This window comes from Haliotis asinina, chromosome 13 (genome assembly GCF_037392515.1).
Source record: "Haliotis asinina isolate JCU_RB_2024 chromosome 13, JCU_Hal_asi_v2, whole genome shotgun sequence".
Lineage (NCBI taxonomy): Eukaryota > Metazoa > Mollusca > Gastropoda > Lepetellida > Haliotidae > Haliotis > Haliotis asinina.
In genome coordinates this window covers 17,058,176-17,071,113 of record NC_090292.1, presented here as the reverse complement: position 1 = coordinate 17,071,113, position 12,938 = coordinate 17,058,176, and the positions used below count along the sequence as shown (strand labels likewise).

General features: G+C 39.2%; 1 protein-coding gene across 1 annotated transcript; it reads right to left on the bottom strand.

Annotated features, from left to right (window-relative positions):
• Positions 1-660: 660 nt before the first annotated feature.
• LOC137260069 (putative nuclease HARBI1) lies at positions 661-8,135 on the bottom strand. The gene is made up of 3 exons (XM_067797762.1): positions 8,090-8,135; positions 1,676-1,778; positions 661-1,393 (listed from the first exon to the last, which is right to left on the bottom strand). The coding sequence occupies exons 1-3, from the start codon at positions 8,133-8,135 to the stop codon at positions 661-663; spliced, it is 882 nt and encodes a 293-aa protein (XP_067653863.1).
• Between the last annotated feature and the right edge of the window lie 4,803 nt (positions 8,136-12,938).

Genomic DNA, 12,938 nt, shown 5'->3' with positions numbered 1-12,938 from the left:
GTGAAATGTTTGCTCCATGACAGTCTTAGCACTGACATTAGCAATGTACCATCTGCTATTGTGTGGGGTAAGAAAAAGGAAAGCAAGGCCAAAGAAATGTACACACAGATTGAAAGAAGGAGACATACAAAATTATCTGTGAAAATAAAAGGTTTATTGATTGATAAGGAAAATCCTTTCCTTGGTACTTCAGTGGATGGTACAGTTGAATGTCAATGCAAAGAAAATCATCAAGACAAACTGTTAGAAATTAAATGTCCATGGGCTTTGCGAGACTGTGATCCTAAAAGTGCTGCACAAAATAGGGGGTGTTACCTAAAAGATGGTAATTGGCACCTTAAAGTTGACAGTGATTATTATTATCAAATTCAAGGCCAATTAGGCATATATGGATTTCAGTCCTGTGATCTGGTCATTTACACAAGGAAAGGTATACATGTTATTAATGTACCTTTTCATGAACAATTCTTTGAGTCTATGATCAGAAAAATCAAATCTATTTATGTAAAACAATTGCTTCCTTCATTGCTGCAGACTTTAAACAAGTAAAATAGAAGAAGACTTTTGTCAGCTCTGACTGAAACTTCCTGTTTACTGTATGAGGTACATGTATTTCTTTTGAATGAACCCAAAGTCTACTTAGCAAGAACATTGTCCAAGTTACACAGTGAAGCTGACACATTCACGCACTGACAAAGAGAACCTTTCATTTTCAAAGGAATGTAATAGTAATAGTAATAGTTTATATTTTTTCAGCCTACCAATAGCTCTCTCAAAATGTATTCTAGCACTTGCTATTCTCCTAGTTTTGGTAACTGCTACTGAACTGAGTTGTCTCCCATGAGAAAATGGTGGTATGTTGAGAGTTGCCTTCTTAAAGGCTAACAGATCTCTTATTAAAAAGCCTCTATCAGCCATGATGTCATCATGTTCAGAGAGTAAATCTAAGAAACCAGACTGCTGAACTATCTTCCTATCTGAAATGCTGCCTGACCATAATTTTGAAACAAAAGTAAATGAACCTTTAGGAGAGCAAGCAACCAAACACTTTAAGGTATTTCTATGTTTATAAGATGACCATGTTACTCTCTGGCTGGAAGGAATGCTTGGTTTTTGAAGTAGAAATTCTGTACAATCAATAACTGCTTTGGTATTTGGAAAATATTTAAAACATTTAGGAAGATTGTGTTTCACCTGTCTTGTGGAAGGCCACTTGATAAGAAAACATAATTCTTTGCACATCAGATTGATCCATGTGTTGAAAATTCTACTTATGTGGGAATTTGAAACACCAAATAAATCTGACAACTGCTCCACATCATTAGCTCGCCGTAGACGCATCAGAGTGATGATGAATTCCTCATACAGAGAGAGCAGTCTTGAGGGGCCTTTGCTGGATTTTTGCTGCAATACAAAGTAGGAAATTGTTAACATTTACTCTGCTGTACCATTTACATTGTGAACTGATGTTGTCAGAAACTATTTTGGAAATAATGCACTGGTTGCCAGCTAAAATTCAGAGATGTATTAATTAGGAACATTCTTTATTATCAGTAATATGTCTTTATGTTCTGACCATAATAAACTATTTCTGAAAATGTAACCAGTATGGAATGGTGTATATAGTATGTAAGATCCTTTGATATGTTCTGACATGACCACTAATGACAAACACACCCCACCCTGCTTTGTCTCACTTTGTCCTCTCCAGTAGGTCATCCTGGCAGCCTTGTCTTTCAGCCAGTTGAACACCAACATGAGCATGGCAATACTGAGCCCTGTTGTAAATGTGTAAAACTGATCATCTATCTTCATTGACTATGTGAAGTTGAATAATAAATTAAACATGAATGTTATATTTTGCTTACAGTGCAAGGCACCCGTGGCGAGCCACCTCCTCGTGGTGGGTGCTGGGTAACGCCAAGAGCTCGCCGACATCCCCGTAGTGGACCCGGGAGGATATTTGGTCCACCAACCCGTTTGCCGTGGGTTGCAGCCCTGTGTCGGCGGAGGAGGGGATCCTGGTGGTTGAGAGCAATAGGAGCTTGCAACCGTGTTCCTGTTGCTCAATACACCACTTCGGCCCTGACTTCGCCTAGACGGGTGGTCGAATAGGCCCGGTTCGACCAATCGGCTGGTCATGCCAAGCCCTGTGCATGGGGCATTATTATATTTATCAATGCACATATATCATTTGGAATCGTTGTAAATTTGGACTTGACTATATAATCTAAAACATTTTGAATTTGGAGTATGTTGTTCTGTAATTTGCCTAGAGTCCTATGCCAGAAGGCGGTGGCTCATGGGCCAATCTGGTAGAATTATTAATCTCTTAATTCTTCTGCTGGAGTATATCATCCGGGTATCCTTGGTGCTGCAAGCTGGAGGCCCGCTTGCTTTAGCATTGTCCTTGTGATACTCCATGGTGGGTGGGGAGCTCGGATGATGAATCATATGACACCAATCATGGCTTATGAAATACCCCCCAAAAAAACCAAACGTCCACTTGAAATTGATCCCGTTGATACTTCTCATAGACCGTCTCTATCGATTGAGTATTGGCCACGTTTCCTCGTTATTGAGACTCCGGACAAGACACCATTGAAGTTGAACCCTTTCGCAGTATCTAAGGGCATTCAAGGTATTGCTGGGGATGTCAAGAACATTAGACGCTTGCGTTCGGGTGCATTACTAATAGAGTGTGGCAAGAAACAGCAGACAACCAATCTGATGAACATTGAATCTTTTGTGGGCATTCCGGTCACGGTCTCTGCTCACAAGACCTTGAACACAAGTAAAGGTATCGTCAGAGATCGTGATCGGTTGTTTGCTGACATGTCCGAGCTTGATATAGCATGCGAAATGAAGGATCAAGGTGTGCTGTATGTAAAGCGCTTTTCCACCCGGAAAAACAATGAAACAATCCAAACAAATACCTATCTGTTTTCTTTTTCATTGCCAAATGCTCCCAAATCAGTAAAGGCGGGTTACTGCAATATCCAAGTTGAAACCTACATCCCCAACCCGCTCAGGTGTTTTAAATGTCAGAAATATGGACACGGTGTATCTACCTGCACATTGTCTGTTGTGTGTGCTCACTGTGGTGAGAAGACACACACAACAGAAGATTGTGACAGTGACTTTAAAAAATGCACTAACTGCTCTGGCGACCATTCATCTTCGTCAAAACAGTGTCCAATATGGAAAGAGCAAATGGCGATTAACAAAATAAAGTTCACCCAAAATATCTCTTTTTCTGAGGCAAAGAAACTGGTGAAGAGATCTGACCTTCTAGAAAGTTATGCTACAGTAGCAAAATCATCATCTGAATCCAACTCTAAAATAACAAAATCATCCACAGGATGTCAAACTACCTTGACTTGGGTCAGTTCCGACTCCCCACAGGTTTTATACCCTGCTATATCATCCCAGACTGAGGAATCACTTCCTACTACATCAAAGTCCTCTGATCATAAGTCATCTTCACAGTCACGCTCTGAGTCTCATTCAACAGCTGATAGACAACAAATTGTTAAAACTAAACCCAAACCTAAGTCTGATGCTTCAAAGCAACAAAGTGGCAGAGCTCCTAAGGGGTCACAAAATAAAATTCAATTGTTTAATAAATATGGGTCTCTTGAAGATATGGACGTTTCTGAAAACGTCCATTCTAGGGCACATAGCTTGTCGCCCTCCAAAAGAGTGCGGGGTAGATCCCCCAAAAATCCCCCCAAAAGATAGTTTATTCCAACAATATTGTACAATGGAACTGCAGAGGTTTGAGGACTAATTTACATGAATTACAGCTATTAGTCCAAGATTTCACACCTTCAGCGTTATGTCTCCAAGAGACATATTTAAAACAGACAGATGCATTTGACCTTCGCCATTTTAATGCATATCATTCTTTTTCACCTCCGGGTGATAGAGCCACTGGTGGGTCATCCGCTCTAGTCAGACAAAACGTTATTCAAAGCCCTGTATCACTTAATACTAATATGCAGGCTGTTGCTGTGAGAATTACTTTACATGTAGCGTTTACGCTATGCTCGCTGTATATTTCGCCGTCTTCGACGTTTGCCAAAACTGATCTGCAAGCTCTCTATGACCAACTCCCGAAGCCCTGTATTATAATGGGAGATTTAAATGGGTACAACCCTCTCTGGGGTAGTGTAAATATAAACGCTAAAGGTAAGTTGTTGGAGGACTTCTGTTCTGACAACGATTTATGTATTTATAATGATGGCTCCAATACGTATTTACACCCTGGGACAGGGACCTATTCTGCTCTTGACCTGTCACTCACAAATTCAGAACTACTTAATGAATTCGAATGGTCAGTCCATGATGACCTCTGTGGAAGTGACCATTTTCCTACTATATTAAAAGCTGTAACCCCATCCGATGTTCCTCCATCATCAAGACGGAATTTTAAAGAGGCTAACTGGACTTTATATGAAACACTGTGTGCTGAAAAGCTTAAACCTGAACGTTTTACTGACGTTCCTGATGCTATTAAATGTTTTTCTGATGAATTGAACTCCATAGCTGATGAGTGTATACCAAAGTCCTCTGCAGTTCCACACATAAGAAAACCATGGTTCAACGATGAATGCAAACAAGCTAGGAAGGCAAGGAAAAAAGCAGAACATTATTTCCGTCGCCATCCTATGGTGCATAATTTGAATAAATTTAAAATTTTAAATGCTAAAGCACGGCGTACTTTTAAACAGAACAAACGCCAATCTTGGCAAAATTATGTATCTAAAATAAATTCTCGGACACCCATGTCCAAGGTATGGAATATGGTCCAGAAAATTAAAGGTAAAGGTACTAAATCTACTGTCAATCATCTTAAACATGGAGATCAAGTACTTACCGATAAATCAGATATCGCAAATAAACTGGGTGAAACCCTTGCTAAACACTCTTCCTCTTCTAATTATTTACCTAAATTCCAGCAGTATCAAAAACAACAAGAAAAGAAAACTATTAATTTCAACTCAGATAATGGGGAAGATTATAATGAAACTTTTTCTATTCATGAGCTCCATACTGCTCTTGATCAAGCTCATGATACTGCTACAGGAGCTGATAACATACATTATCAACTCCTGAAGCACTTACCAGAATCCTGCCTAGAAACTCTCCTAAATATTTTTGATGATATTTGGACATCGGGTAACTTTCCTTCATCATGGCGTGACGCCATAGTAGTACCCATACCTAAACCTGGACGTGATCATACCGATCCATCCAATTATCGTCCGATTTCGTTAACTAGCTGTGTTTGCAAGACCATGGAACGCATGATAAATAATCGACTTGTTTGGTACTTGGAAACAAATAACCTTATAACTGATATACAGTGTGGTTTCCGTAAAAACAGAAGTACTGTCGATCACTTAGTGCGACTGGAATCATTTGTTAAAAATGCACTGATTAATAATCAACATGCTGTGTCTATCTTTTTTGATCTTGAGAAGGCATATGACACAACCTGGAAATATGGTATTTTAAGAGATTTACATGACTTCGGCTTGCGAGGTCGTTTGCCTCAATTTATTGCCAACTTTTTAAATAACAGACAGTTTCAAGTTCGAGTGGGTTCTACCCTGTCTGATCATTACAATCAGGATCAGGGTGTTCCACAAGGCAGTATTCTGTCTGTCACACTTTTTAGCATCAAGATAAATAGTTTATCAAAAGTTTTAAACGATTCAATTGATGGATCGTTATTTGTGGATGATTTTAATATTTCTTGTCGTGGGAAAAATATGCATACCATTGAACGGCAAATGCAGCTTTGTTTAAACAAAATAAATAAATGGTGTCTTGAAAACGGCTTCAAATTTTCTAAATCGAAAACTAACTGCATACATTTTTGTCGTAGATATAAACCCCATAAAGATCCTGAACTGTCTCTAGATGGGACGCCCATTAAAGTTGTGAAGGAAGCCAAGTTCTTGGGTCTAATCTTTGATTCACATTTAACTTTTTTACCACATATTAAATCACTTAAAACTAAATGCCTGAAAGCACTTGACTTGTTGAAAGTTGTTTCAAATTCAAAATGGGGAGGGGATCAAGCTACCCTTCTCCATCTCTATCGATCACTAGTTCGTTCTAAACTTGATTATGGCTCAATCGTTTACGGGGGAGCCTGCAAAAGCAATCTTAAACTTCTTGATCCTGTCCATCATCAAGGTCTGAGACTTTGTCTTGGATCTTTTAGAACTTCACCTATTGACAGTCTCTATGTTGAAGCTGATGAACCTTCTCTTGAGCAGCGCCGTATAAAGTTAGCTTTACAATACATTACTAAATTATACTCTAATCATTCTAACCCTGCATATAACTGTGTTTTCAATCCCCTTTATGAGGATTTATACAACAAAAAGTCTTCTCTTGTCCCGCCTCTGGGACATAGAATTACACCTTTTCTCTCTGCTGCTGGGATTCAGCTGGAAAACATAGCTCCCTCCCGTCTTCTTTCTTCTACTCCCTGGCAGTTGGTCAGGCCTCAAGTAGACCTAACATTGACCACATTTAAAAAATCAGAGACTAATGAATTACAATATAAGCAAAAATATAATCAATTAAAACATAAATATAGCAATTATAAATCCTTATTTACAGATGGGTCCAAGGATGGTGGCGCTGTGGCTTGTGCCACTGTCATTGGATCCAGAACAATATCTTCTAGATTACCAGTTAGTAGTTCTATTTTTACAGCTGAAGCTAACGCCATATTAACAGCTCTCAAATATATTCAAAGACACCCTAAACGTAAACAATATATAATCTATTCAGACTCTCTTTCTTGTCTCCAGGCGATTAAAAATTTATCATGTAAACATCCACTTTTAATTGACATTATTGAATTGTATAATAATCTTGCTACTGGCCAATACGACATCGTCTTCTGTTGGTTACCCAGCCATGTAGGCATTTCAGGGAACACAATGGCCGATCTTGCTGCCAAGGCAGCACTCAACAAATCTGTGACACCGCTTCTTATTCCCTACAGTGATTACAAAGCCACCATTAGATCTTACATCCGTGATCTGATGCAAAAGAAGTGGGACACCCAAGTGGGTATAAATAAATTACATGAGATAAAACCTTACATTGGTTATACCCACTTGGGTTGTCAATCCAGATTTGAAGAGGTCATACTACGACGATGTCGTGTTGGCCACACTAGATATACTCATGCAGACCTGTTGAAAGGTGAGGATCCTCGATTTTGCATCCCTTGTGATGAGAGAGTCACGGTCAAGCATATTCTGCTTGACTGTGTTGAATTCTCCATCACAAGGGATAAATATTTTACAGTTAAAACAATGAAGGATCTTTTTACCAACGTTAATTCTCATTTTATTATAGGTTTTTTAAAAGAAATTGATTTTTTGGGTGAATTTTGAATAGTATGTTTCTGTAAATAGATGTATTTTAATGATTGGTAGTTTGAATTAGTAACTTGAATTGTTGGTGGCTGTACCCTCAAAGGGGGTTGAAGTATTGTAAAATTATTGTCCTCCTGAGAGGATACGTAAGTCCACAAACATTCACAGTAAATTTAAGTCTGCCAGGTTTTTAATCGTAGTATTCATGTTGTTTTAATTTTGGCTAACCTTTCGTACAATCGCCAGCAGCTGAGGGGATGATGTAAATCCAACTAGGGTCCATGCAGGTAGCAAAGGTACTATAAGTCCCCATGGTCCCTAGTGTGGTGATCTACCTTCAGTTGTTGGCGATCTATAGTCTGTTTTTATTATGTATTGTCTAAATAGTGCTATTAGTTTTAACTTTCCATACTAGTTTTACTTAAAACTGTGATATGCTAGTTGTTTTACTGTCCTCCGTTGACAGATTTTTCCATATGCATATATTTAATTTAAATGTTCTCGTCACGATATGGCTGAGATATTGCCGATGTGACGTTAAACATTAACTCACTCACTCACTCACTTACAGTGCAAAACCCCAAAGGATTTATCAGTGTAATAATTAAGTTATTTCATGTATATATGCAGGTATTTTGTATGTATTTATGTTAATACACAACAACATGTAATATATTTACCAGTGTAAAACTTGCTGCTTTTGTTGTTTTTAGTGATGTCATCCATTGTTAATTTTTTTGTCAACATCTTGGGGTTCTGCAGCATATCATCTGTGTATGTGCTGATGTCATCAAAACACAGGTTTGTTTGTGTAGAGGCATCAGCAGTAGATTTGACAGTGCAGTAGGCATGATCACCAAGAGCTGTCATTGGACCAACAATGTCCATGCCCGTTTGAATTTCACCTGCTAAATAATTGAACATAATTAGACCGAACGAATATTAACATAGAGCATATACAAGTATGTACAATTATCACATAAAAAGGATTCAATCCAAAACAAGACAATGCATTAATTGTAAAGCAACATGCTAAAGTGAATGTTTTTAAACATGCATACATTTGGTAGGTAAGACATCATCCTCCACACTTCTCTTTTCGCATGGAGTGTCTGAAGTCACTCGATCAGCCTGTCTATGACGAGGTGGTGGTCTGGGCTTCGAGGGCGTGGAGGTTACAGGGACTCTGTCGGGGAAATCCACAGTTGGTCCACGGCCACCTGACAGAATATTTATAAACCAGTTGTAGTTAACACGAGCACTGAAACAACAGTTTAAAAATTTGCATAGGTGCATTATTTTACAACATGTAACCACTTATATATCTGTGACTCAGGTTGTAGTTTTTTTCATTGTTCGAGAGATTAATGATTTGCATTGACGATACATGCTCAATTTTCACTTTCACCTGACGCAAACAAACACAGCAGAGTAGCATATTCACAAAAAAAACTCACCTACGAAGTGTTTGGAACAAATGTACGTGTGCCTCGTGATGCTTTTCACATCAAATCCCTGTCGACCACAGGCCCTCGTCCACCTCAAACATTTCTCCGGTTGACTCTTCGGTTTCGGAAAAGGAATAAAAAATACGTGTGCCATGTCATGGCGATCCTTGTACCTGTTATCAGACTTGCACAAGCCATAGCAACAGTGGTGGAAAGGCATCTTCAACTTCTCTCGGTGTACACGTCAGATAGTGGTCGGTGCACCGTCAAACACGTTACAAAATTTGACAGCCGTTTGTTTTGACCGTTTGCCCGCGGTCACGTGGTTTTGCAAAGGGACATCACTCTAAACGAACTTTTGTCGCGAAACTGGAAAATGGCTTATTTGGTCACACTGAGTGAGACTCTTACCGGCCACTGCACCAAGCTTCAGGTACAGTGGTCATGACGTCACCATCGCCTGTTCTGACGTCACGGGCTTCCAGTCGTCTGAAGGCTTGTTTTGATTATTCTGGCGCAGTGATGCGGCCGTGCCTCAAGTCGATGCTGTAAGCTTGGTTTCGGAGCATCCCAAATATTTCTATTTTCCACTCAACTCAACACTATTATTTACAATTAGTCATTATATTGTAAGTAAATCGCCATTTAGCATAATATTTTCGAAACATTATCATGACATTTCCTTTCTTTCTTTCTTTTTTTTTTTTAAAAAAAAAAATCTATGATTTTCTGTAGCAATTTTAAATATGTTTAACACCTCTGAAAAGATTGTACTGAAATGTTATGAAGAAGGTGTTATAGAGTAACAATGTGGAATATGTTTTGTACAGTTTTTACATTCTATATTGTTTGAAATAAAGACCATTCATACATTTCATTTACTGTATACTAAATGTTACTTTAGAAAATTCATCTGGCAAAGGTAAACACACCTCAGATAAGCTCCTTTCAAAACCATAAATTAAACCCTATCGCTTCCCTCTCGGCTTGTCAAAACAACTACCGCTGTATGACCATCAGTATAGCCTCCGGCCAGGACTTCCTGGTCAGTATCCCATTATCTTCTGGCTAAGCTCGTGAGCACTGCTCACTCCATTGTTTAAAGTCTTCTGAATTACCTTTGCCAGTCTCTGTGACATTACACAAGCCTACGGCGTAAATATGCCACACTACTGCATTGTTCATTTAGCTTTAACCAAAAGAGTTATTGTGAAACATTGCCGCGGGTCTTACCAACAGGCTTGACTGCATGTTCCTTGCACATAAATACAGGGTATCGTCCCCTCATCTTCACTCTTGAACTGCATTCAGACTTGTTGGTCATATTTTGATATTGTTCAGGTAAGACCTTGCATTCTGTATTTTTTTAATGTATTACTTGACTTACCTTTCATTTATGAAAAGTTACTAAGTTGATGTTGGACTTACTATTTGTACTTGAACTATTTTGAACTTATATCTGATTAAATTTATAACTCTTATTGTATTACTTGAATACGTATGATTAAAACATTCACTGGTAACATTTATGTAACGTGTACGGTTAATAAAGTTATATCCTATTCTATTGTAAGTCATGATATGAAATATTAAACCCTATATTGTATATGTAACTTACTATCATGTTACCCCTGATGTTATTCAGGTACTTCTATCTATATAATAGTAAAACATACAGACATAAAAGTAATCTACAACGATGTTATCATTTCTTATATCTGTTACAGTCGATATTAATAATCCGTTGATTATTAATATATACACCTGGAAATTAATCAAGCAACACCCCAATTTTTTCTATTGGAGCAACTTTGAAGTGTTCTGACAATTAAAATATGCCGGGTTGATATAGTTTGACACTTTTTTATTCAACAGACGATCTCTGACAAACAACTTAAAGGGAAAAAGTATCAAGACTTTGCTTTATTGCAACGAAATCCAAATTCTTAAAACTGTCTTAAATTCATGAAAAAATGGACACAATTTACTATTCATCCACAGACGTTGTTGTCAGGTGTATTAACACAAATGTCACATGGAAAGAAAGAACAGTCATCTGAGAGTCTGCACACCGACTTTCATCAATATCTAGTGTGTCCTCCCTGCGCACGCACCACCGATTCCAGACGCCTCCTCATTCCTTGGATGAGTCTCCGGATCTGATTCTGGGGGATCCTGTTCCACTCCTCATGCAGGGCAGCCGTCAATTCGTTGAGATTATGGACTGGTGGGTCTCTCTGCCTCACACGACGGCCAATAAAGTCCCACAAATGTTCAATGGGGTTGAGGTCAGGGCTCATGGCAGGCCATGGAATTCTGTCAATTGCATTTTGCCGCAAAAAATCATTTACAGCATGCGCCCTGTGAGGTCTAGCATTGTCGTCCATAAATATGGGTCTCGTTGCCAGAGGATGGTTCTCAAAATGAGGTACCACAGCCCTGTCAAGAACCTCCTGTTGGTAACGAACACCGTTAAGGTTGCCACGGATGGTAATGATATCCAACTTGCAGTTCATGGAAATGCACCCCCATACCATAACGGAACCTCCCCCAAAGGCCACAGTCTCCTGGATGTTCCGTGGAGCCATTGCTGTGTTCCTCTGCCTCCAGACCCGAGTACGACCGTCCACCATGTGCAGCAAGAACCGGCTCTCATCTGAGAAATGGACCTTCCTCCAAGAGGCAATGTTCCAGTGCAAACGGTCATTACACCAGGCCAGTCGGGCTGCCTTATGGGCTGGAGACAGTCTGGGTCGCTTGATTGGCCTCCTTGCCCGGTATCCTGCAGCTTTCAGACGATTCCGAACAGTCCTGTTCGAGATGGGTCTCCCTGGAAGCCACTCCTGTCTCAACCGAGAGCTCGAGTCGAAGGACCTGCGCCGTACAAGTCTCAGTAAAGCTCTGTCCTCCCGGACTGTGGTCTTCCTGGGTCTTCCTGGTCTAGGCAGGTCTTTAACTTCATTAGTGGCCCGGTATTTTTTCAAAAGTTTTGAAATTATGGAATGATGTCGTCCGATTTGAGTCCCGATTTGTCTTAGAGACATACCAGCATTCCTCATGCCGATTATTTGCCAACGAGTGGCCTCTGATAATTTCCTACGTGCCATGACATTGAAATGAATGAAAAACCGAATGCAATCGACAACCTGCGCTTGTAAACACCCCAGGGAAAAAGTGCATTTTTCGAAAGTTGAGGTTAAAGCAATGCACGTGCGCTGTGCAAGCTTCACGCGCGTCATATCAACCCATGAAAAGCTCATGCTGTATGTCAATACATCAAAATTGAATAATCAATCATCAAAATTACTTCGTTAAACTTTGTTAAGTTTTTATGTGTCTTTGAATTTGGTGTTGCTTAATTAATTTCCATATGTATATATTGACGTTATCAATTCTTGCCGTTTTCAATAAAGACTCTTGAACTGCAGTCAGACTTGTTGGTCATATTTTGATATTGTTCAGTTTTTGATAACTTGTGAGATACAGGCAAACAGCCCGATCTCAAAGGTATGGATGTCTAAAATCTTCTCATATGTGTTAATTCTGTTTTAGATTGTCGACATTTTAATCTCACTCTTGCATCAGTATTTTCATGAAAGAAAATCTTTCTTGCAAAGAGCGCCACTTATGTTTTCATCCTGAAAACAATTTTTGCTAAAGAGATTCGAAACAGAATCTTTGGCATGACGAGCAAAAGGTCTATCCATTAGGCTAGACGAGCTGAAACGGAGCTGTGAATGCCGCCCTTGTTGTAATTCAGTCCCTATAGATTTTCCAAGCTCTCCTAGCGCTAACATAGTCGTAACTGCCATTCAGACAATAACTTACGACTATCTTAGCACTAAGAGAGCCTCGAAAATCTAGGCCCTGATTACCCAACCCACAGACCCCACCAGCAACCCTCAGTTTATAAGAAGGGACTATACAATAACAATATTGATAATACAAAATGAACCGAGATAGAAATGGCTTGCACCTTCATGGTCTTTCAGATGCTAGGTCTGCAGTAAAGTTTAATTTAAGGAATATATAAGGTAATCACAAATTACTCCCACAAACGTCTTGATGGGTTTTAAACATG